The sequence below is a fragment of the Littorina saxatilis genome, linkage group LG14 (assembly GCF_037325665.1).
Source record: "Littorina saxatilis isolate snail1 linkage group LG14, US_GU_Lsax_2.0, whole genome shotgun sequence".
Taxonomy (NCBI): Eukaryota; Metazoa; Mollusca; class Gastropoda; order Littorinimorpha; family Littorinidae; genus Littorina; species Littorina saxatilis.
The window spans coordinates 4,992,993-5,014,107 of NC_090258.1; the positions used below are offsets into that span (position 1 = coordinate 4,992,993).

Sequence of the window (21,115 nt, forward strand, 5' to 3'; positions counted from 1 at the left end):
CTGTCTGTCTGTCTGTGTGTTCGCCATGCACGGCCAAAGTTCTCGATGGATCTGCTTCAAATTTGGTGGGCATATTCAGGTAGACCCCGGACACAATCTGGTCGATGAAAATTTTCAACACGTGCTCTCAGCGCGCAGCGCTGAACCGATTTTGGTTTTTCTGATTTTTCTGTACATCTATTCCCAGTAACTCTTCCTTATCTTCTCCAGTGTTTTGCGCGTTTATCTCCCTTCCTTCGTACGGTGCGCCGGCAAAGCCGGCGTACACCCAGCAAAGCGGGTATTCGGCTCTACTTCTTCCCGGCAAAGCCGGGTACCCGGCGAAGCGGGTATTCATCTAGTCTTATATGTGTGAGTTCTAACCCCAAATGTGAATTTTGTTTTTAAACATGACACCAAAAGAATTTTATCCTTAGGACTTTAGTGGATGCTCTTGCAAGGTTCGTAGATCTAACTTACTGATAGTAATGCATGTATGTTTCTGTGGTGTCACAGCGTTCCATGCCAATGAGCTACCAAAGTCCTCCGGTCGTCCATCATTACCAGCCCATGCCACAAATGGGAATGTGAGTGACATTTGTCTTGTTGTGGATGTGCGTTGAAAAACATCTTCAGGCAGAGAGTACCTTGAACGTTTTACTTGCTGTGCATCACACGACTGCGTGACATTTGTCTTGTTGTGGATGTGCGTTGAAAAACATCTTCAGGCAGAGAGTACCTTGAACGTTTTACTAGCTGTGCATCACACGACTGCGTGACATTTGTCTTGTTGTAGATGTGCGTTGAAAAACATCTTCAGGCAGAGAGTACCTTGAACATCTTACTAGCTGTGCATCACACGACTGCGTGACATTTGTCTTGTTGTGGATGTGCGTTGAAAAACATCTTCAGGCAGAGAGTAGCTTGAACGTTTCACTAGCTGTGCATCACACGACTGCGTGACATTTGTCTTGTTGTGGATGTGCGTTGAAAAACATCTTCAGGCAGAGAGTACCTTGAACGTTTTACTAGCTGTGCATCACACGACTGCGTGACATTTGTCTTGTTGTGGATGTGCGTTGAAAAACATCTTCAGGCAGAGAGTAGCTTGAACGTTTTACTAGCTGTGCATCACACGACTGCGTGACATTTGTCTTGTTGTGGATGTGCGTTGAAAAACATCTTCAGGCAGAGAGTAGCTTGAACGTTTTACTAGCTGTGCATCACACGACTGCGTGACATTTGTCTTGTTGTGGATGTGCGTTGAAAAACATCTTCAGGCAGAGAGTAGCTTGAACGTTTTACTAGCTGTGCATCACACGACTGCGTGACATTTGTCTTGTTGTGGATGTGCGTTGAAAAACATCTTCAGGCAGAGAGTACCTTGAACGTTTTACTTGCTGTGCATCACACGACTGCGTGACATTTGTCTTGTTGTGGATGTGCGTTGAAAAACATCTTCAGGCAGAGAGTACCTTGAACGTTTTACTAGCTGTGCATCACACGACTGCGTGACATTTGTCTTGTTGTAGATGTGCGTTGAAAAACATCTTCAGGCAGAGAGTACCTTGAACATCTTACTAACTGTCACTGTGCATCACACGACTGCCTGTTACGTTAATTACAAAATGATATATCTATGCATATTAAAAAGTAACAAACCATATGTGCGTTTCATCGATGGTAGCACCAACGAAGAAAATCATACGAGCTCAGCAACATTTAGTCACCATAATTATCTCCCTTCCTACTCAGCCATTTTCTTTCACATTTAGACTAAAACGTGTTTTGTTTTGTTTTGTTTTTCTAGGGGAGGACCTCCGATGGGTAGAGGTAAGATTTTCATTCCACGAAAGTAAAAATGTAGAGATAATGTTCTTGCTAAGTAGAGAGGGTATTGTTAAGAGAACAACGTAGAGAGAGAGAGAGAGAGAGAGAGAGAGAGAGAGAGAGAGAGAGAGAGAGAGAGAGAGAGAGGGGACAGACAGACAGACAGACGGAGAGAGAGAGAGAGAGAGAGAGAGAGAGAGAGAGAGAGAGAGAGAGAGAGATGTTTACTCAATGTATAATTGTATTTAATGTCTGTACTTAACCCAGATGCACTGATTTACATAATTGCGTGGTAATGTATACTTCATCATAGATTTCATACAAATCTTGCACAAAGGACTAATTAAATAGATTGCATTGTGGTATCTGTCTAAGGCAAACAGAATCTAAGCTGAACAAGGGGAGTCATTAAAAGTTATAAGGCAGTTTGTTCACAAACCGCTTGTTAAACATGATACACTGACTCAACATACTGCCATCATATTTAAGCACTAACAATCTGCATCATAATATTCAACCAAATGTATTGCACCTATCAATCTGTGTACACAACAACAACAACAACAACAACAACAACAACAACAAAACAACAAATTAGGATTTAAAAAAATTAAATGTATTAGTTAGTTTTATGTTTCTTCCGCAATCTGACAAGAGGAAGGTAGTCATTATACTCAACAATAAAAGAAGAACCAAAATGCAAACACAGACACACAAAATAAACCAATAAAATAAGATTATATAATGTTATTGTTTATCGATTAAAAGGGCACGCTTAAGCGTCTTCCCAAAAGTCAAAGAGAAAAAGACAAAAAAAAGTTTTTACAAAAATATTGCCACAAAATCCCTGCTGACTTATGACCTGAATACAAATCTGTACCAAGGTGATGAAGATTTGCATTCCCTTTTCACATCTAGGTTATATGGGTGATTTTGGATACGGAGGTGGTGGTGGATACGGGTACTATTGAAAATGCCGGTAAGCTGCGGAACGGTTCTAACGCGATTTTGTTATGCTTCTGAAGACAGCCAGTTTCAATCGGAATTACACGGCAAAACACCATCTTAGAGTCAAGATCTAAAGGGTCTTTCATATTGCTTGAAATTTCATCCCAGGAAATATGCCCCTATCACATCGCCCTGCTTTGTTAAATCCGTTGAAAGATGTACCCAATTCTTTCCTGAAAAAAAGAGAACTTTTAGCATCTTTTGCACTACGCTCAACGATAAAGCTTTTATTTTCAAATACGCTTCGTGGCATGCGGCTTGGCGTTTTTTGTGTTTTTGCAATGCACCACCTGAAAAGTAAATATTAAGGCATGTACACTCGTGTTGAGAGGTTTTGGTCGAAAACTTGAAGAAAATCAAAGACGTACGTAAATGTAATTTCTTCTGAATAGATATGCAGTCTGCGAAGCATAATAAATTCGTTCCAGTTTTTGCTCGCTTTTTGTCTTCTTCGTCTTCTGCCACGTGACCCTAACGTCGATTCGAAGCAAGATTTTGATTTTTGAACTGATTATAGTCTTCATGAAGTATTTGATAAATGAGATATCAATTACATTATTCCAAAATGCGAAGAAGACTGTCTTTTTTAATCAAATGTTTAACTGAAATTAACACAGTTTTTCTCTGTCAAAGGCAATTTCTGCTGGTTTTCTTTCATCACACTGTTTCTCCAATCGCGAAGTGACTCCGAGTACTATGCAGTAGAATGCAACATAAAATTGTTTGTCTCCAAGGAATAATACTTCAATGCAGTTGAAGAGACACTTTGAAACTGAAGTGTCTGTTATTTTATGAAAATGTAACTGGATACTTTGAAACTGAAGTGTCTGTTAATTTATGAATATATGTAACTGTTATGAAACTGAAAGTGTGAATCACGAAACCGTATCCGCGTGATTTGACAGGGTTTCAAACCAGCAGATCTTTACCTTTGACATAGCGCTATATGTCTGACACTTCAACTAGAACCTCTGAACCGACTGTGTGTACATTAAAACAAGTGTCATTCATAACCCGTTTATGAAATAAACAGTTACAACCCCTCACACGTGTTCTGTTTTTTGTTGCAGCATATAACAGTAATCTGACATTTTATGATGACGGCTCAAATTACTTTACCTACCACTGACGTCATTCCATCTTCTCCTGTGACCTTCACCCGGGGGAGGGCGAAAGCGAGAGCGAGAGAGAGAAAAAGAGCACACTGCCTTCGTTACACTACTAGTGACGGTCGCCATAGCAGTGAACTCTTAGCATCCATTTGTTCAGCCTATCAGTGATACATGCATGCTTTTTGCATAAATGACTATTTCGTTGATCACTGATAAGTCTGTATTTTGCCGCGAGGAAGATATGTTTCTGACCGTATTTTTTTGGACAGTTAAAGACCAGGTAAGGGTGGCTTGATATATATGCGTAAATGCACGAAGTGGCATTGTAGACGATATTAAAAAATGAGCAGGTTGTTCAAACTAATTATAAACTTCAAGCAATCAGTCTTTTTAAGTGAACGGAAAAATTAGCAATGTAGGTGCAAGAAGGTAAAGCGCTTTTTGGCAAACACATTTTGTTATAAGATATTGCTGATGTTTTTTTTACTCTTTTTTTTTTAAAGTAACAGACTTTAGGATTTTGACAGAGAAAACTTGTGTAGGAATTCAGGGATCTTTTCCACCTGTCGTTTTTACGTCGATCCTTGGCTAAAGCCTTTTTTATTTTTATTTTTTTAGTTTTTGATTATAGTTCTGGGAGGTTTTATGTCCAGTTTACTTTTTTTATTTTTTACACAATCTGTGCTGTGTTTGTACAAGTGTGCTGTAAGTTGAGGTTTGAACGTTCAGGGTTTTTCTTTAAATGTATCATTCAGAAGCGTGCCAGGGATGCTATGTGAGGAGATCTCTTATGTCTTGTCTTTTTTTTCATACGATCATGTACATATTTTGATAAGCCTTTCATAATCTCCCTCGGAGACAGTATAGTGTTTCTGTGGATAAAACGGTTAGATTTTGTTTTGTTTAGCTTCATCCATCTTTCTGTTACTTTTACATGCGACCCTTTTCGTTAAAAAGCTGTGATATTTATTATACTGATACTAAACTGACACTAGATAAGTAAATTGTCAAGTCACTGATATGATAGTTAAAACAGCAACGTTCCACATTATCTCGTGTAAAGCAACTTTGCTCAGTAGTAAATGCATCATCAAAGCCCCCCGAAAACATCACTTTCTGAAATCATTTTCAACAAATATGTAACATCATAGTTCTCTAACTGTAGTGCAATCTTCCATTATTTTTTTAACATAAAAAATGCGTTTTATAAATAAGAATAAATGTTACTTATCTTTCCATATAAGGCTTGACATGTGACAAGGTTCAAGGGGGAAATATCGACATACTTTTTGTGACAGAACTGAAAACTAAAAGCAAAACAACATTCAAACACGGAAAACTAACAGCGAAGATTAGATTAGATGTTTAAAGATTAGCTACAAACAAAAGCCAGCCTGCTGACAGAAGCATTATGTGAGGTTTGTTTTGTTTGAAAGCCACCATTAGCCCAGCTGAGTTACATTCAGGAGGTTGGGTAAAGCATAACACAATTAGAAAATGAGACATAACGATTTATATATGACGAAGAACTCAAAAGGTAAATAGAAACTGTTTTTACAGAAAAGTATAAAGTTTGCAAAGCTATTGTTAAATGGAGTCATGACAAACACGAAGACTAAGGAAAGATTCGCTGAGGATATTATTGCATGAACGAGATAAAAAGTGCTATAAACATTTGTCTTGAAAAGTATGTAAACAAGTCTGTGATACATTTAGCGTCAGCACATACCGTTTTTGTTCGAAAAGGTTCGACTTCGAAGTTATAAAACGTGTATTAAACCCATTTTTTCGTTGGCTGTATAAGTTTTCCAGGTTGATGATTATTTTTTTCGTCACTCGTTTTAATTTCGTATGCCAACTCATTTATTGTAAAGAAAAAAAGAGCAAACTCAGCCAAAATAAATCTTGTCACAAATGTCTGTGCTTTTGGTTCGTTTCTTGCTTGAAATGTGTGTGTGCTTTTAGATCGATACTACTTCTGCTGTGTTCTGTCAGGTTCTTCTGTTGAGGCTCGTAACTGACCCCAGTTTTATATGGTCGCCTGCACATGGTTTCCTTGGCACGTTGTTAGAAATCAAAATTTGAAGTTGTGGAATCTAAAGCAGTTTGAACTTGCACGTACACTTTTTGTTGCATGTGTAACGTTTTTATTTTTACTAGTTGTACATTTGTAAGTACTGAATCTTGTTCTTGTAACTGTGAGTGTTGCATTTGATGACTATTTATATAGGGTATAACCAGGAAGATCGAAAAAGAAACACTGCTATGGCGACCATATAACTAGGAGTGTGTGCAATAATCTCTTTCTCTCTGCCTCCCTGTCTCTATCTCTCCCCACTACAAAGCTTTCTTTCCTCTCTCCCCACTACAAAGCTTTCTTTCCTCTCTCTCCACTACAAAGCTTTCTTTCCTCTCTCCCCACTACAAAGCTTTCTTTCCTCTCTCTCCACTACAAAGCTTTCTTTCCTCTCTCCCCACTACAAAGCTTTCTTTCCTCTCTCCCCACTACAAAGCTTTCTTTCCTCTCTCTCCACTACAAAGCTTTCTTTCCTCTCTCTCCACTACAAAGCTTTCTTTCCTTTCTCCCCACTACAAAGCTTTCTTTCCTCTCTCTCCACTACAAAGCTTTCTTTCCTCTCTCTCCACTACAAAGCTTTCTTTCCTCTCTCCCCACTACAAAGCTTTCCTCTCTCTCCCCACTACAAAGCTTTCTTTCCTCTCTCTCCCCACTACAAAGCTTTCCTCTCTCTCCCCACTACAAAGCTTTCTTTCCTCTCTCCCCACTTTCTTTTCTCTCTCTCCCCACTACAAAGCTCTCTTTCCTCTCTCCCCACTACAAAGCTCTCTTTCCTCTCTCTCCACTACAAAGCTTTCTTTCCTCTCTCCCCACTACAAAGCTTTCCTCTCTCCCCACTACAAAGCTTTCCTCTCTCTCCCCACTACAAAGCTTTCTTTCCTCTCTCCCCACTTTCTTTTCTCTCTCTCCCCACTACAAAGCTCTCTTTCCTCTCTCCCCACTACAAAGCTCTCTTTCCTCTCTCTCCACTACAAAGCTTTCCTCTCTCTCCCCACTACAAAGCTCTCTTTCCTCTCTCCCCACTACAAAGCTCTCTTTCCTCTCTCTCCACTACAAAGCTCTCTTTCCTCTCTCCCCACTACAAAGCTCTCTTTCCTCTCTCCCCACTACAAAGCTCTCTTTCCTCTCTCCCCACTACAAAGCTTTCCTCTCTCTCCCCACTACAAAGCTCTCTTTCCTCTCTCCCCACTACAAAGCTCTCTTTCCTCTCTCTCCACTACAAAGCTTTCTTTTCTCTCTCTCCACTCTACCTCCCTTTTTCTCTTTCGTTTCCATATCTCTTCATCTGGTAATACATGTTTTCGGACTGTATTTCAAGTCATATTCTGATGCTTGTGCTCGAAAGAGATACGTATGAGTGCTGTATATCTTAAATCGTTTGCAGATACCGAAACTATTGGATCTTCTTTTCTAAGTCATCTTCGAGCAAAATGAAGCGACAGGTGGAGGGGAGGGGAGATCATGTGCAATGGGTGTAACTTTAAAAAAAAAAAACCATTGTAATCTACACATTTTCAATCTGACCTCTACAGGGAGACACTCTCTTGCAGCACTTTCTTAACACAATATGTTGAGCTTCAAAGTATCACCAAATGTCACCCATTGTGATAAATCCATGAACGATTCCTGCTCTGCTTCTGCAGCATATACACTCAACGTCGAAGGCTGAAAAGTGTCTCTGCTGAGATGCCAGATTACGCATGAACAGTACACGACAAGAATTTTCATAACATCTTGGGGGGGGGGGGGGGGGGGGGAAAGAAGCGAATACTGGGGTGTAAACTTGCTTAGACAATAAACATCTGAAGGCGCAAATCGCATTCAAGATGTATCAATACTTATCCCATTTCAGCCCTAAAAGTCCAAATAATGGTGCACTAGTGCTTCTCAAAATTTACTAGCCAGAGAGCAAATTTTACTCGCCAAACCAAACATTTGTTTCAGCAACTTTACTCGCATTTGGCGAGTAGATGAACATTTCTACTCGTCAGTTACATGTTTCTACTCGCCATGGCGAGTAAAATACTCGCCAGTTTCAGGGCTGCCTTTCTTGCCCCACGTGGCGAACCAAAATCTGCTGTAGCAATCACTTAGCTGGTTTGTCATCAACATGTTAACCATAATACACTTTATTTAATACAAACAATCAATGCCCTCTCAGTCAAATCATGTGTAAACAGTCCCGATTTATTCATTAAACATTTAATATACATCATTCTTCCTTAATAATGCGTCTTGTAAATCTCCGTAGCTCCGTCCAGGTGATTAACCCCAAAAGATAACTGCAATCTTCTGCTTAGACACATAGCAAAACTAACACAGCCTGGGATGCTTTATGTACATATTGGGATTTTTCTGGATACATTTCCTTACACATGTGTCAATCTGCAAACACACACACACACACACACACACACACACACACACACACACACACACACACACACACACACACACACACACACACACTCCTATTCATTACTACTATGTATTGGAAGCAGCCAAGCTACTGATATTTGGTACATCCCTCAGTGGAAGCAGCCAAGCTACTGATATTTGGTACATCCCTCAGTGGAAGCAGCCAAGCTACTGATATTTGGTACATCCCTCAGTCGAATAAGGTCTTAATAGCGCTGAAAGTCCAACAAATGGTGTACTCGCCTTTGGCTAGTGATTCTGAAATTTTACCAGCCATGCAGAGAGCAAACTTTACTAGCCAAACGGGCAAACCAACAATTTGTTTCACTACTTTACTCGCATTTGGCGAGTAGATATTTATACTCGCCAGTTACATGTTTCTTCTCGCAATGGCGAGTAAAATACTCGCCACTTTAAGGCCTGCTTAACCTATATTTAAAATCCTGGACACATCCTTGGAAGTGTATGGTTGTTACACAGGATGGATGGAAAAAATCTGCAATGCAACTCCTCTCTAGGCCGCGTGAAGCATTATCAACACATTTAGTCAATCTGCAATGCAACTCCTCTCTTATTACTTAAAGGCCACGTGAAGCATTATCAACACATTTAGTCAATCTGCAATGCAACTCCTCTCTTATTACTTAAAGGCCACGTGAAGCATTATCAACACATTTAGTCGATCTATCGGCTTGAAAGTGAAAGATCAATAGTGATCATCGAGACTAGTAAGGCAAGGCTAGCCGAAACAAGAAGACCGAGGCGGGTCGCGGTGGTTGTCACAAAGCCTGCGAACAAAGGACCGAGTCTTTTTTTCTTTTGAGCAAAAATTCAGAGTAACTATGAAGTATAGATAGATCCATATATTTTTTGAATTCAGAAAATATAAACAATACAATGCAATCATTTATTAGTATATTTTTAAAATCTCATTCTAATTAGAATAGAATTTTAATCAACAAATTATCTAAAAACTGTTTAAGCTTCCAAGCTGAAATGCAATCCCATAGTCTGGACCGGGTCAAAGATTGTTCGATCAGAATTTCAAATTGAAAAATGAGGTCACCACATGCACAGTGTCAGTGACGCCTCGACTTTGTTTAAAAACAAGTCGCGTAAGGCGAAAATACAATATTTAGTCAAGTAGCTGTCGAACTCACAGAATGAAACTGAACGCAACGCAACGCAGCAAGACCGTATACTCGTAGCATCGTCACTCCACCGCCCGTGGCAAAGGCAGTGCCCGTGGAATTGACAAGAAGAGCGGGGTATTCGTTGCGCTGAGAAGGATAGCACGCTTTTCTGTACCTCTCTTCGTTTTAACTTTCTGAGCGTGTTTTTAATCCAAACATATGATATCTATATGTTTTTGGAATTAGGAACCGACAAGGAATAAGATGAAAGTGTTTTTAAATTGATTTCGAAACAAAAATTTTGATAATAATTTTTATATATTTAATTTTCAGAGCTTGATTTTAATCCAAATATAACATATTTATATGTTTTTGGAATCAGCAAATAATGGAGAATAAGATAAACGTAAATTTGGATCGTTTTATAAATTTTTTTTTTTTTTTACAATTTTCAGATTTTTAATGACCAAAGTCATTAATTAATTTTTAAGCCACCACACTGAAATGCAATACCGAAGTCCGGGCTTCGTCGAAAATTACTTGACCAAAATTTCAACCAATTTGGTTGAAAAATGAGGGCGTGACAGTGCCGCCTCAACTTTCACGAAAAGCCGGATATGACGTCATCAAAGACATTTATCAAAAAAAAGAAAAAAACGTTCGGGGATTTTATACCCAGGAACTCTCATGTCAAATTTCATAAAGATCGGTCCAGTAGTTTAGTCTGAATCGCTCTACACACACACACACACACAGACAGACAGACAGACAGACAGACACACGCACATACACCACGACCCTCGTTTCGATTCCTCCTCGATGTTAAAATATTTAGTCAAAACTTGACTAAATATAATAAAAGCCGGGTCATCAAAGATATTTATCGAAAAGCATGACAAAAATTCGTGTTCTGATTCACATGGATGCATTTGTAAAGCTTTCTGAAAATCTATTCAGTGGTTTTCTGGGAATCGGTCAACTCACGCACGCACACACGCGCGTACGCACATACGCACACACACACACACACACACACACACACACACACACACACACACACACACACACACATACATACACACACACAAACACACACACATCACTACCCCAGTCTCGATTCACAGTCTTGCCGGGAAAATAGAAAAACATACCAGAGGACGTGTAGTTTTTACGATATGCTTTACCTATATGCAATGGGTTATTCTCCAAGGCCGCTGTGTACCAAGGAAAACCATGTTACGAAGGTGATATTTCTTTACTTAACTGAGACATTTTAACCACACAAATTGATTTTATTAATAAATACCATATATATGACCCTCCACCACGAAATGAGTCGCATGTCACCTCGCGCGGTTCTGCGCTAGGCTTAATATAAGTCCGGGGAGTGTCTGGTAACAGTGTGAGGGTCACCTTAGTCACAGGCTCATAACTCAAACAGTTTTCGCTCTTTTCTAAAACGGTTTTCACCACTGGATAGAGCATAAGAAACTCTTTAGGAAAATTTACAAATATGAAAATCATGCAAAGGTGACATGCGACTCATTCCGTGGTGGAGGGTCACATTATATACTTTGCCTGCAGAGAAATAATTTGTAATACTTGCTCGTTTAGTTTGTCTACGTTCAGTAAATGACAAGGGTTTCAAAGTACATCAACTTCGTAACATGGAAACCAACGGTTAGGACCTGGATTTGAATACTTACAATGTCTGCATCATTATCTAACTGGAGTGTTACAAAAAAGAAATGTAAAGCGAATACATTCTAATTGCGAATCAATATACGTTATAATCATGCATGTCACAACATGTACACATGCAGCTCTGGAGAATGACCCTTATACAGTGTGTTTCTTACCCCAAGATAACAGTGTTCTTGTCAATTGGAAACACATTTCTTCTTGCGGTATTAAAAAAGAACGTCACCGAAGGGAATAAAATGCTCAAACACAAAATTAGATCAAGTGTGTAGAATATTGCAAATCTCTTGGTTCTAAAAGTGTACTCTTTTTATTTTATCAATACTAAAGTAAATGTTTGTGTGTTTGTGTTGTGGTGTGTGTGTGTGTGTGTGTGTGTGTGTGTGTGTGTGTGTGTGTGTGTGTGTGTGTGTGTGTGTGTGTGTGTGTGCGTGTGTGTGTGTGTTGAGAAGGCTGACAAGGAAGCATCGTCTTCTTCGACGACTTTTCTTTCCCTGACAAAAATCACGCAGGAAAGATCACGATCCACACAAATAATTCACCGTAATCAGCAAACAACAAATCAACATGTAGTTAGTGCAGATAAAATAATGTAGAAATGTTTCTTTTTCTACAGTTGCACGGAGAAGGACAAACATCGCACCTATAGGTATGTATCCTTTGCTTTTCAAGGCACCCCCTTTCCTGTGTCACGATCGTGTATCCTGCCACGGATCCATCATGGCCTTTACCTAGGATTAGATTAGCCCCCCGCAAAAAAAATAGTCTGTTTACGGTATCCCGACCGACCCTATTTTTTCGCGCGACCCTAGACTTTTTTTGGGCATTTGGGGGAAGAAAAAAAAGAGAAAAAATAGTCTTTGTTTTTTGGTAAAATAACTTAAAAATATGGGGGGTTTTTTGAGAAAAAAAAGAGAAAAAATCCCGACCTACCGACCCTATTTTTTTGGCCTATGTTACCGTAAACAGACTTTTATTTGGGGGGGGGGGGGCCTTATCTACCGACTTTGACACATACCAAAATTCTACAGCTGCTGTGTGTGCAGCGCGGGACATTTTGTTGCTGGTTTCATTGCGTAACTCAGGCCTATGTTCATCTGCGAAATGAATTGAGCAAAAGGTCCCGCTCCGACAGGAAACAGCCAGGCTATAGAGTTTAGGTGTGTGTTCAAGTGGAGGTATAGTCTTCCCCGATGCAAAAGTCATGGCGGATCTGTTGTTCAGTACACGGCAAGTTACACGGGAAATAAGGTACCGTTCATATATATACTCAAATATATGTATTTGTAACCTCCTCCCCCCTCCCGTAATAATTCCTGTGTGCCGCATATACGTATACGTGCATGCCTGCGTGCGCTTGCGTGTGTGTGTGTGTGTGTGTGTGTGTGTGTGTGTGTGCGTGTGTGTGTGTGTTCTCATACCCTGTGTATTTGAGTGTATTCTTTTCATAAACACAGTATGCTAACAAGCTTTGGGCTGCACGAGAACGTTTCGAAATGGTTAATTTTCTCAGGGTACTTTATGCATAGAATTCTGCATAACTGCTTGAAAGTGCAAAGCTAACATGAACGAAGGTTGGTCAGGCAAACGGATGCGCAATAAGAAACAGGTTTTATGTGATACTTTAAGAGCTCTGTCCTGTATCGCAATCAATACTGTTCTGTTAGTCATCAATTGCTGGACATTCAGCTGAATACTCAACAACCAGCAAAATACACCAAGGAAACAAAAGGCATCCCTGAAATATCATTGAACCTTGCACTTCTCTTGTTTCTCCCCAGCTACTTGCTTCAATACTCAGCTGCCAGTCTGTATGCGCAAAGTAAGACAGAATGTGATGCCCGCACAAAGTATTGAAATAACGCGCCCTGCTGCCAGTCTTTATGCGCAAAGTAAGACAGAATGTGATGCACACACAAAGTATTGAAATAACGCGCCCTGCTGCCAGTCTTTATGCGCAAAGTAAGACAGAATGTGATGCACACACAAAGTATTGAAATAACGCGCCCTGCTGCCAGTCTTTATGCGCAGAGTAAGACAGAATGTGATGCACACACAAAGTATTGAAATAACGCGCCCTGCTGCCAGTCTTTATGCGCAAAGTAAGACAGAATGTGATGCACGCACAAAGTATTGAAATAACGCGCCCTGCTGCCAGTCTTTATGCGCAAAGTAAGACAGAATGTGATGCACACACAAAGTATTGAAATAACGCGCCCTGCTGCCAGTCTTTATGCGCAAAGTAAGACAGAATGTGATGCACACACAAAGTATTGAAATAACGCGCCCTGCTGCCAGTCTTTATGCGCAAAGTAAGACAGAATGTGATGCACACACAAAGTATTGAAATAACGCGCCCTGCTGCCAGTCTTTATGCGCAGAGTAAGACAGAATGTGATGCACACACAAAGTATTGAAATAACGCGCCCTGCTGCCAGTCTTTATGCGCAAAGTAAGACAGAATGTGATGCACACACAAAGTATTGAAATAACGCGCCCTGCTGCCAGTCTTTATGCGCAAAGTAAGACAGAATGTGATGCACACACAAAGTATTGAAATAACGCGCCCTGCTGCCAGTCTTTATGCGCAAAGTAAGACAGAATGTGATGCACACACAAAGTATTGAAATAACGCGCCCTGCTGCCAGTCTTTATGCGCAAAGTAAGACAGAATGTGATGCACACACAAAGTATTGAAATAACGCGCCCTGCTGCCAGTCTTTATGCGCAAAGTAAGACAGAATGTGATGCACACACAAAGTATTGAAATAACGCGCCCTGCTGCCAGTCTTTATGCGCAAAGTAAGACAGAATGTGATGCACACACAAAGTATTGAAATAACGCGCCCTGCTGCCAGTCTTTATGCGCAAAGTAAGACAGAATGTGATGCACGCACAAAGTATTGAAATAACGCGCCCTGCTGCCAGTCTTTATGCGCAAAGTAAGACAGAATGTGATGCACACACAAAGTATTGAAATAACGCGCCCTGCTGCCAGTCTGTATGCGCAAAGTAAGACAGAATGTGATGCACGCACAAAGTATTGAAATAACGCGCCCTGCTGCCAGTCTTTATGCGCAGAGTAAGACAGAATGTGATGCACACACAAAGTATTGAAATAACGCGCCCTGCTGCCAGTCTTTATGCGCAAAGTAAGACAGAATGTGATGCACACACAAAGTATTGAAATAACGCGCCCTGCTGCCAGTCTTTATGCGCAAAGTAAGACAGAATGTGATGCACGCACAAAGTATTGAAATAACGCGCCCTGCTGCCAGTCTTTATGCGCAAAGTAAGACAGAATGTGATGCACACACAAAGTATTTAATAACGCGCCCTGCGTGATTATCAACATGGCTATCTGTTTAAAGGCAAAAGAAACAGACACCGAGGAAGAAAATATATATTCTCTCGTATTTATGCGCTTTGTCTATTTCGAAACAGTTTCTTTGGCAGCATGTAAAGTTTTCCTGTTTATCAATACAGATTTAGAGGAGCTCAGTGCAGCTCATACTAAATGTGACGAAAGTAATAATATTTTTTTTTATTAAGAAGCAGATTAACCCGTGATGTTGAAGCATGCAAGTATCGTGAGGCAGATGAGTATGGGCTACTTTTAAACCAGAGTCTTCCTAAGCCATGGTATCTCATGCGCAGAATGTAAATTTATGCGGACTATTACAAACGACAATAACACTGAAGGGAGAAATCCGCTGCACAGACCTATGATGTTATTTGCTATAACTCATGATTTGCTAGCTTTGTTTCTCAGGAAGGGAAGACACGCAATCGCCTGTGAGACTAACAGTTCTGTTAATGATAACTAGGACAAAAGAACGCCATTTTTTATACATGTATAATTCGCACATCTGTTTGCCCGGCCATTCCATCCTTCTGTCTTAGAAGAGAAATGTGTATAAGGAGCTTGAAGTTCATGAAAATAAAAGTGGCGCTTGCGTGTCAGCCTTTCTCGATAGCAAATCAGAAGCCGTAGCAAATGACGTCATTTTCTGTGCTTCGCAGGTCGGCACTCTGCCCCACAAACGGTCACACTAAACAAGGGCATCACCCTGTACGGAAAGGCCTCGGAAAACTCCTCAAAACGCAAGATGGAAGTCTCGAATATGCAGCTGGAGGACAAGAAGAGGTTTCTCAGCGGAGGGGGAGGAGGGAGAAAAGGGGTAGAAGGGCCAGGGTTAAAGACTTTCGAGACGGTGGAAAAGCACACCGCAATATCAGAGCCAGCACGAATGACGACACAAGTTCAGGGACTAAGATCAAGAAAAGTGGAAGAGGTCAACGTGTCTGAACGCCAACAACGTGGAGGGGGTTTTGGATTTGGTTTCGGCTTAAGGGGGCGTGACGCTAGTCCCCGTGAAGTAGTAAGGCCCCGTGAAGTAGTAAGGCCCCGTGAAGTTAGGCCCCGTGAACCGAAGCGAATCGTTGAAGTGGAAAGGGCGGTGGAAAGGCGACGCCCGTCACCTGTAAGAGAAAGAGTGATTAGAAAGACGGTTCGCCGGTCGCCCGTCCCGCCCCCTCGACGACGGAGAGTCGTTGTCAGAGAGCCACCACCGCAGCCAAAAAGAATACGGCGCGTTGTGGTCCGTGAACCGGAGCCAGTCGTCCTGCAACGGAGAGTAATTGCTGCCCCTCCCCCCCAGCCCCAGCAGCCTAACGTCATCAGGAGAAGGGTCGTTCGGGTGCTTGCGGAGGGCCAGGATCAGGGCTATTACCAGCCGCGAGGTCGCCCTTACGACCGGCAACCCAACTATTACCCAGCACAACCACGAGGTTACGACCTGCGTCGTCGCAACTCGTTCGCTGGTGAACAGTATGACCAGCCTCGGGTCGTCAGACGAATCAGACGAGCGGGCAGCTATGACAACCCGGGGTCCGACCTACCAGTCGAACGCGTCACCGAACGCGTCACTGAACGGATGGTCTACGACGGAGATAACAGATATGATCGTGGAAACGTCCAGCGGAATCGACCTAACATCAACACTTATAGTGGATACGACCGCGCACCCAACCAGCGAGATAGCTATGACCGCGGGGGAGGGTACGATAGAGAAGGAGGAGGATATGATCGAGGAGGGGGAGGAGGGTATGACCGTGGAGGAGGAGGGTACGATAGAGGAGGTGGAGGGTATGATAGAGGAGGAGGAGGCGGAGGAGGAGGAGGGTACGATCGAGGAGGAGGAGGCGGAGGATATGACAGAGGAGGAGGGTACGATCGAGGAGGAGGAGGAGGAGGAGGATATGACAGAGGAGGAGGGTACGATCGAGGAGGATATGGTCGAGGGGGAGGAGGTTACGACCGAGGGGGAGATCGAATCGATGACGTATGAGGTTTCGTTCAAGAGATGAACAGAATCCTATGACTGCCAAACATTGAACCTTCTGGCGTTCACGAAATAAAAAGCCGAGAATAACTCACTCGTGAACTGAGTTGAAAAATGACGTTGCTTAAATCCACTGCTGGTGGCAAAGCTTTCCATACCGAAAAAAACCATGAACTGCAAGATACTTTAAGTCACATGAGCTGATGCATCTCCGTAGCCCAGCTTACCACGGTAAGTTCTCGGTAGAAGTGACTGAGCCCTGCGTATAACATTTGTGTATGAGAATGACTTGTAAAGTCACGGAAAGTGTTGAGGGTATAACACTGGCTCGGTGTCAAAGCATCTGATTTCTATCGAAACGACAATATAACTGCTATCGAATAAAGTGCATTTTGCAGTTACGACAGTGTATCTGCTCGCCATTCAGAGTACCTGAGCCTTCCTCGCTCATTCCCCCGATCGACATTGTAGAAGACAATGCTCAAACTCAAAGCTGTGAATTTCTCTCACTTGGTCTTACCGAATCACAGTAAGTGAAGGACTGAGGTCAGAAGTTTGACTTGCTCAATTTCAGACCAAACTTTGTCATCACAGCTTTATGTCGCTAAACGGTCAACGGTGTGCGTTACGAACATGAAAACGATGGCGTAAACGTTATGTGTCAAAACTTGTGGCACCCGGGCAAAAGACAGCTACAAGTGCAGGCTTGACCTCCATCACAGGACACGACAGTAGCGTGTTGCGAGATGTACTGACTTACTTGGCTCCTGGACGTTCGTCTTGGCTCGCAGAAGAACAAACAACAATTGGACAGTCTACTCCTGTCCATCTCATTCTGTCTCACTCAAAGCTCCCATCCGAGTGTCATGGGTGTGATGATGGTGACGATATATATATACGGTGCTAAAGCTTTATGGCGATACACACTAACAAAGCCGTCGTGTACAAATTACACAAACTACCAAGGTTTTGTGATCGTTAAATCGCATTCTGTGCTACTGAGCGAATGAAAGACGCAGGGAGGCCTTTTGAATCCCATAAACATTCGGAACCAAAGGAATGTGTTTGGGGACTTTTTTCGTCAAGCTTCGTGGCATTAGTCACCTTTCTCAAGGACACATTTTACAAAAGCAATGTGTTTTCTCGAAACGCAGGCGGTGAACAAACTGTGTTTCAAGTGAACTTTGATCAATATTGACACGTCTTTCGCTTCTGCATGAAACTGTGTCTGTGAGAGACTGTGAGACACAGTTCAACACAGAGACTCGTGTAAACTTGACTACCTGAAAATATTGTCTAACCTTAAGAGAACTGTGCTTATAAAGGGCAGAATATACCTGCGCAGAGCCAGCGGCACAGACGACGCACTGCATATTATTGATGCTGCGATAGGGATTATGACGAGTACTTGGCCTGTTTTCTTTTCACGCAACGTGCAGCGGGCTGGGATAATCTGCAGAGCGTCGTCTGTGCCGCTGACTCTGCGCAGCTATAATATGCCCCTAAGCGAATGCAAACATATTTCAAAACAGATACTCATGTAAATCTGACTACCTGAAAATCGTGTCCGAACTATTAACAAAATGTTCACTAGCATCTGCAATGATGTTCTCATTTTATTTATTTTTTTCCAAGAGCGTGTCTGTGTTAATAGGGACGTTTTTCTTTTTCTCTGATCAATAATCTCTCGAAGAAGAGATTGCCTTTATTGAGACATATCAAGTGAGCAGAAAGTATGGTGATAATGTCTTAAAAAAAGGATGAATATTATGTTTTATGTACATGCATAGTCAATCTCAGGGCAAGTAATGTGATTTGTATAACATACTCTACCCGTTGTGTCAGTCGCTAATTGCCTGTGTATGTATGAGAGAGAGAGAGAGAGAGAGAGAGAGAGAGAGAGAGAGAGAGAGAGAGAGTGAGAGAGAGAGAGAGAGTGAGAGAGAGAGAGAGATAGAGAGAAAAAAGAGAGAGAGAGAAAGAGATAGTGAGAGAGAGAGAGAGAAAGAGAGAGAGAGTGAGAGAGAGAGAAAGAGAGAGTGAGAGAAAGAGAGAGTGAGATAGAGAGAGAGAAAAAAAGAGAGAGTGAGAGAGAGAGAAAGAGAGAGAGAGTGAGAGAGAGAGTGAGAGAGAGAGAGTGAGAGAGAGTGAGAGAGAGAAAGAGAGAGAGAGCAGTGGGAATGAGAGAGAGGGAAAGAGAGAGAGAGAGAGAGAGAGAGAGAGTGAGAGAGAGAGAGAGAGAGAGAGAGAGAGAGAGAGAGAGAGAGAGAGAGAGAGAGTGAGAGAGAGAGAGAGGAGAAAAATGTAAAATGTAATCCCATCCCCGGTAATCAATGTATGGATCTTCCGCATACCTCTTATCATATCTTAAGTTACCCTACCCGTCTGTGATATTCAGTCTACTTTAGTTTCATTACAAGTGTCAACACTATCTGCCAGTGTATCATTGTGCTATCTAGCTGCGTGCAATTTTTCACGCATGTATGCTTTATTATTTTGCTCAAAATACAGGTTTTAAAATTGTAATCCAGGATCAATTTCTTTCAAACTCCGCCGTTTTGAAAACAATAGAAATAATAAAATCGTGTTTGAAGAAGAAATTTCGAGAGCAATAAAGCATAGCAACAAGAGGACGGAAGAGGACCGGCATCCGAAGACGAAAACGAGGAGTTCAGTGACGTCTTGGGATGACAGAGCGTCAACTTGAGTAGATCCTTTTTGGTGTTCGGTCTTGGCTTTGTTTCTACGATTTTGAGTTAGGATTTGTGAATTTGGTCGAAGACTGAGTTGGTAAATCTCTTTTGTCGGGATGGAGCGTTTACGTATGATCTCGTTAAATACCAGAGGTTTAAAAAATAAATTAAAAAGAAACGCAATGTTTACCTTTTTAAAGCAGCAGAAGGTTGATATAGCCTGCCTGCAGGAAACACACATAACAGAACAAGACGTGTCTATTTGGGAAAAACAATGGGATGGAAAGATGTTTTATAGTGAAGGAACGCATAATAGCAGGGGAGAACTTATCCTTGTTTCAAAGCATTTTGTAGGGGAAGTGAGTTTATTGAAGAGTTATGATAGAATATTAGTAATTTCTGTTATAAAAGAAGATAAAGAGTATATTGTAGTTAATATGTATGCTCCAAATGTAAGCCAAGAAAAAGTAAGATTTTATAATAAGTTGAACTCAGTGTTGCTAAAGTATACGGAAGAAAAAGTGTTGTTAATGGGAGATTTTAATTTAGTTATGTCAAATGAGTTGGATATCATTGCTGGTGAAAATCATAAACAAAATGAAGTTGAGTTGTTGAAAGATATAATATTTAGACTGAATATGAGTGATGTTTGGAGAATGTTGCATGGCGAGGAAAAAGAGTATACATGGTGCAGACGTAACCCTTTTATCGCACGGCGACTGGATTATTGCTTTGTAACAGAGGACATTATTCCAAACTGTGTAAGTTGTGAAATTGTGTCGGTTGCAAATACCGATCACAGAGGGGTTTTGGTGGAAATGTGTGATTCCCAATTTGTACGGGGCCCAGGCTACTGGCGCTTTAATAATTCCTATTTGAAAGATCAAGCATTTGTTGAAAAAATGAATGCGTTAATAGAGGAGATGTGTAATAATGTGCCTAGGGGTGCTAATGCTCAGGATCAATGGGAAACATGTAAATCAAACATTAAATCGGTTTGTATAGAATTTGGTAAATCAAGGTCAAGAAGCCAGAAGAATGAATTTGTAGATTTACAAGCAAAGTTGCAACAGTTGGAAAAACATTGTGCAGAACAACCTAATAATGAGAAATTGCAGGCAGAAATGTTTAATGTTAAATCGAAATTGGAAATAATGACCATGGATAAAGCAAGAGGAGCTCATGTACGATCAAGAGCTAAGTGGGTAGAAGAAGGAGAAAGAAATACGAAATATTTTTTGAATTTGGAAAAAGTACAAGCCCAAAATAATGTGATGACACATGTGAGGGCAAGTAATGGTGATATTGTTGATGATCAATTTCTTGTGTTGAATGAACAAGTGCAGTATTATAAATGTTTGTATGGTAAAAGTCCAGAAAGTCAGGAACGCATCAGGGCAGAAGCAAAGGAATTTTGTGATGAAGAAGAATTGGTTAAATTAACGAACGAAGATAGTAATGTATGTGAAGGGATGTTGACGGAAGCAGAGGTGGCAGCAGCATTAAAGATGATGAAAAATGGTTCATCACCTGGAAGTGACGGACTCACTACAGAGTGTATTAAAATGTTTTGGAATAGATTAAAGAGCATGATTACAGACTCGTTTAATGAAGCCTTTCGTAATAATAATTTGTCTTTTACGCAAAAACAAGGAATAATTAAGTTATTACAAAAAAGTACAGAATTACCCAGGGAAGACCTTAATAATTGGCGTCCAATTACCCTACTTAATACAGATTATAAGATCTTGGCAAAGGTTTTAAATCAGAGATTGAGTTCGGTTATTTGTAAGTTAGTAAATGAAGATCAAGTTGGTTA

The 21,115-nt window shown here is 41.1% G+C and overlaps 1 protein-coding gene across 2 annotated transcripts in view; it reads left to right on the forward strand.

Moving 5' to 3' along the window:
• LOC138946945 (uncharacterized) overlaps positions 1–21,115 on the forward strand; it is a 57,521-nt gene that overhangs the window by 16,422 nt on the left and 19,984 nt on the right. For both annotated transcript variants that reach the window (XR_011449477.1, XM_070318385.1), the window contains exons 8-10: positions 496–566; positions 1,790–1,812; positions 11,875–11,907. Coding sequence is in view for 1 of the 2 variants with exons in the window: in XM_070318385.1 (XP_070174486.1) it covers positions 496–566; positions 1,790–1,812; positions 11,875–11,907 (127 nt within the window). In the remaining variant the exon portion in view is untranslated. The remainder of the gene's footprint in view (positions 1–495; positions 567–1,789; positions 1,813–11,874; positions 11,908–21,115) is intronic.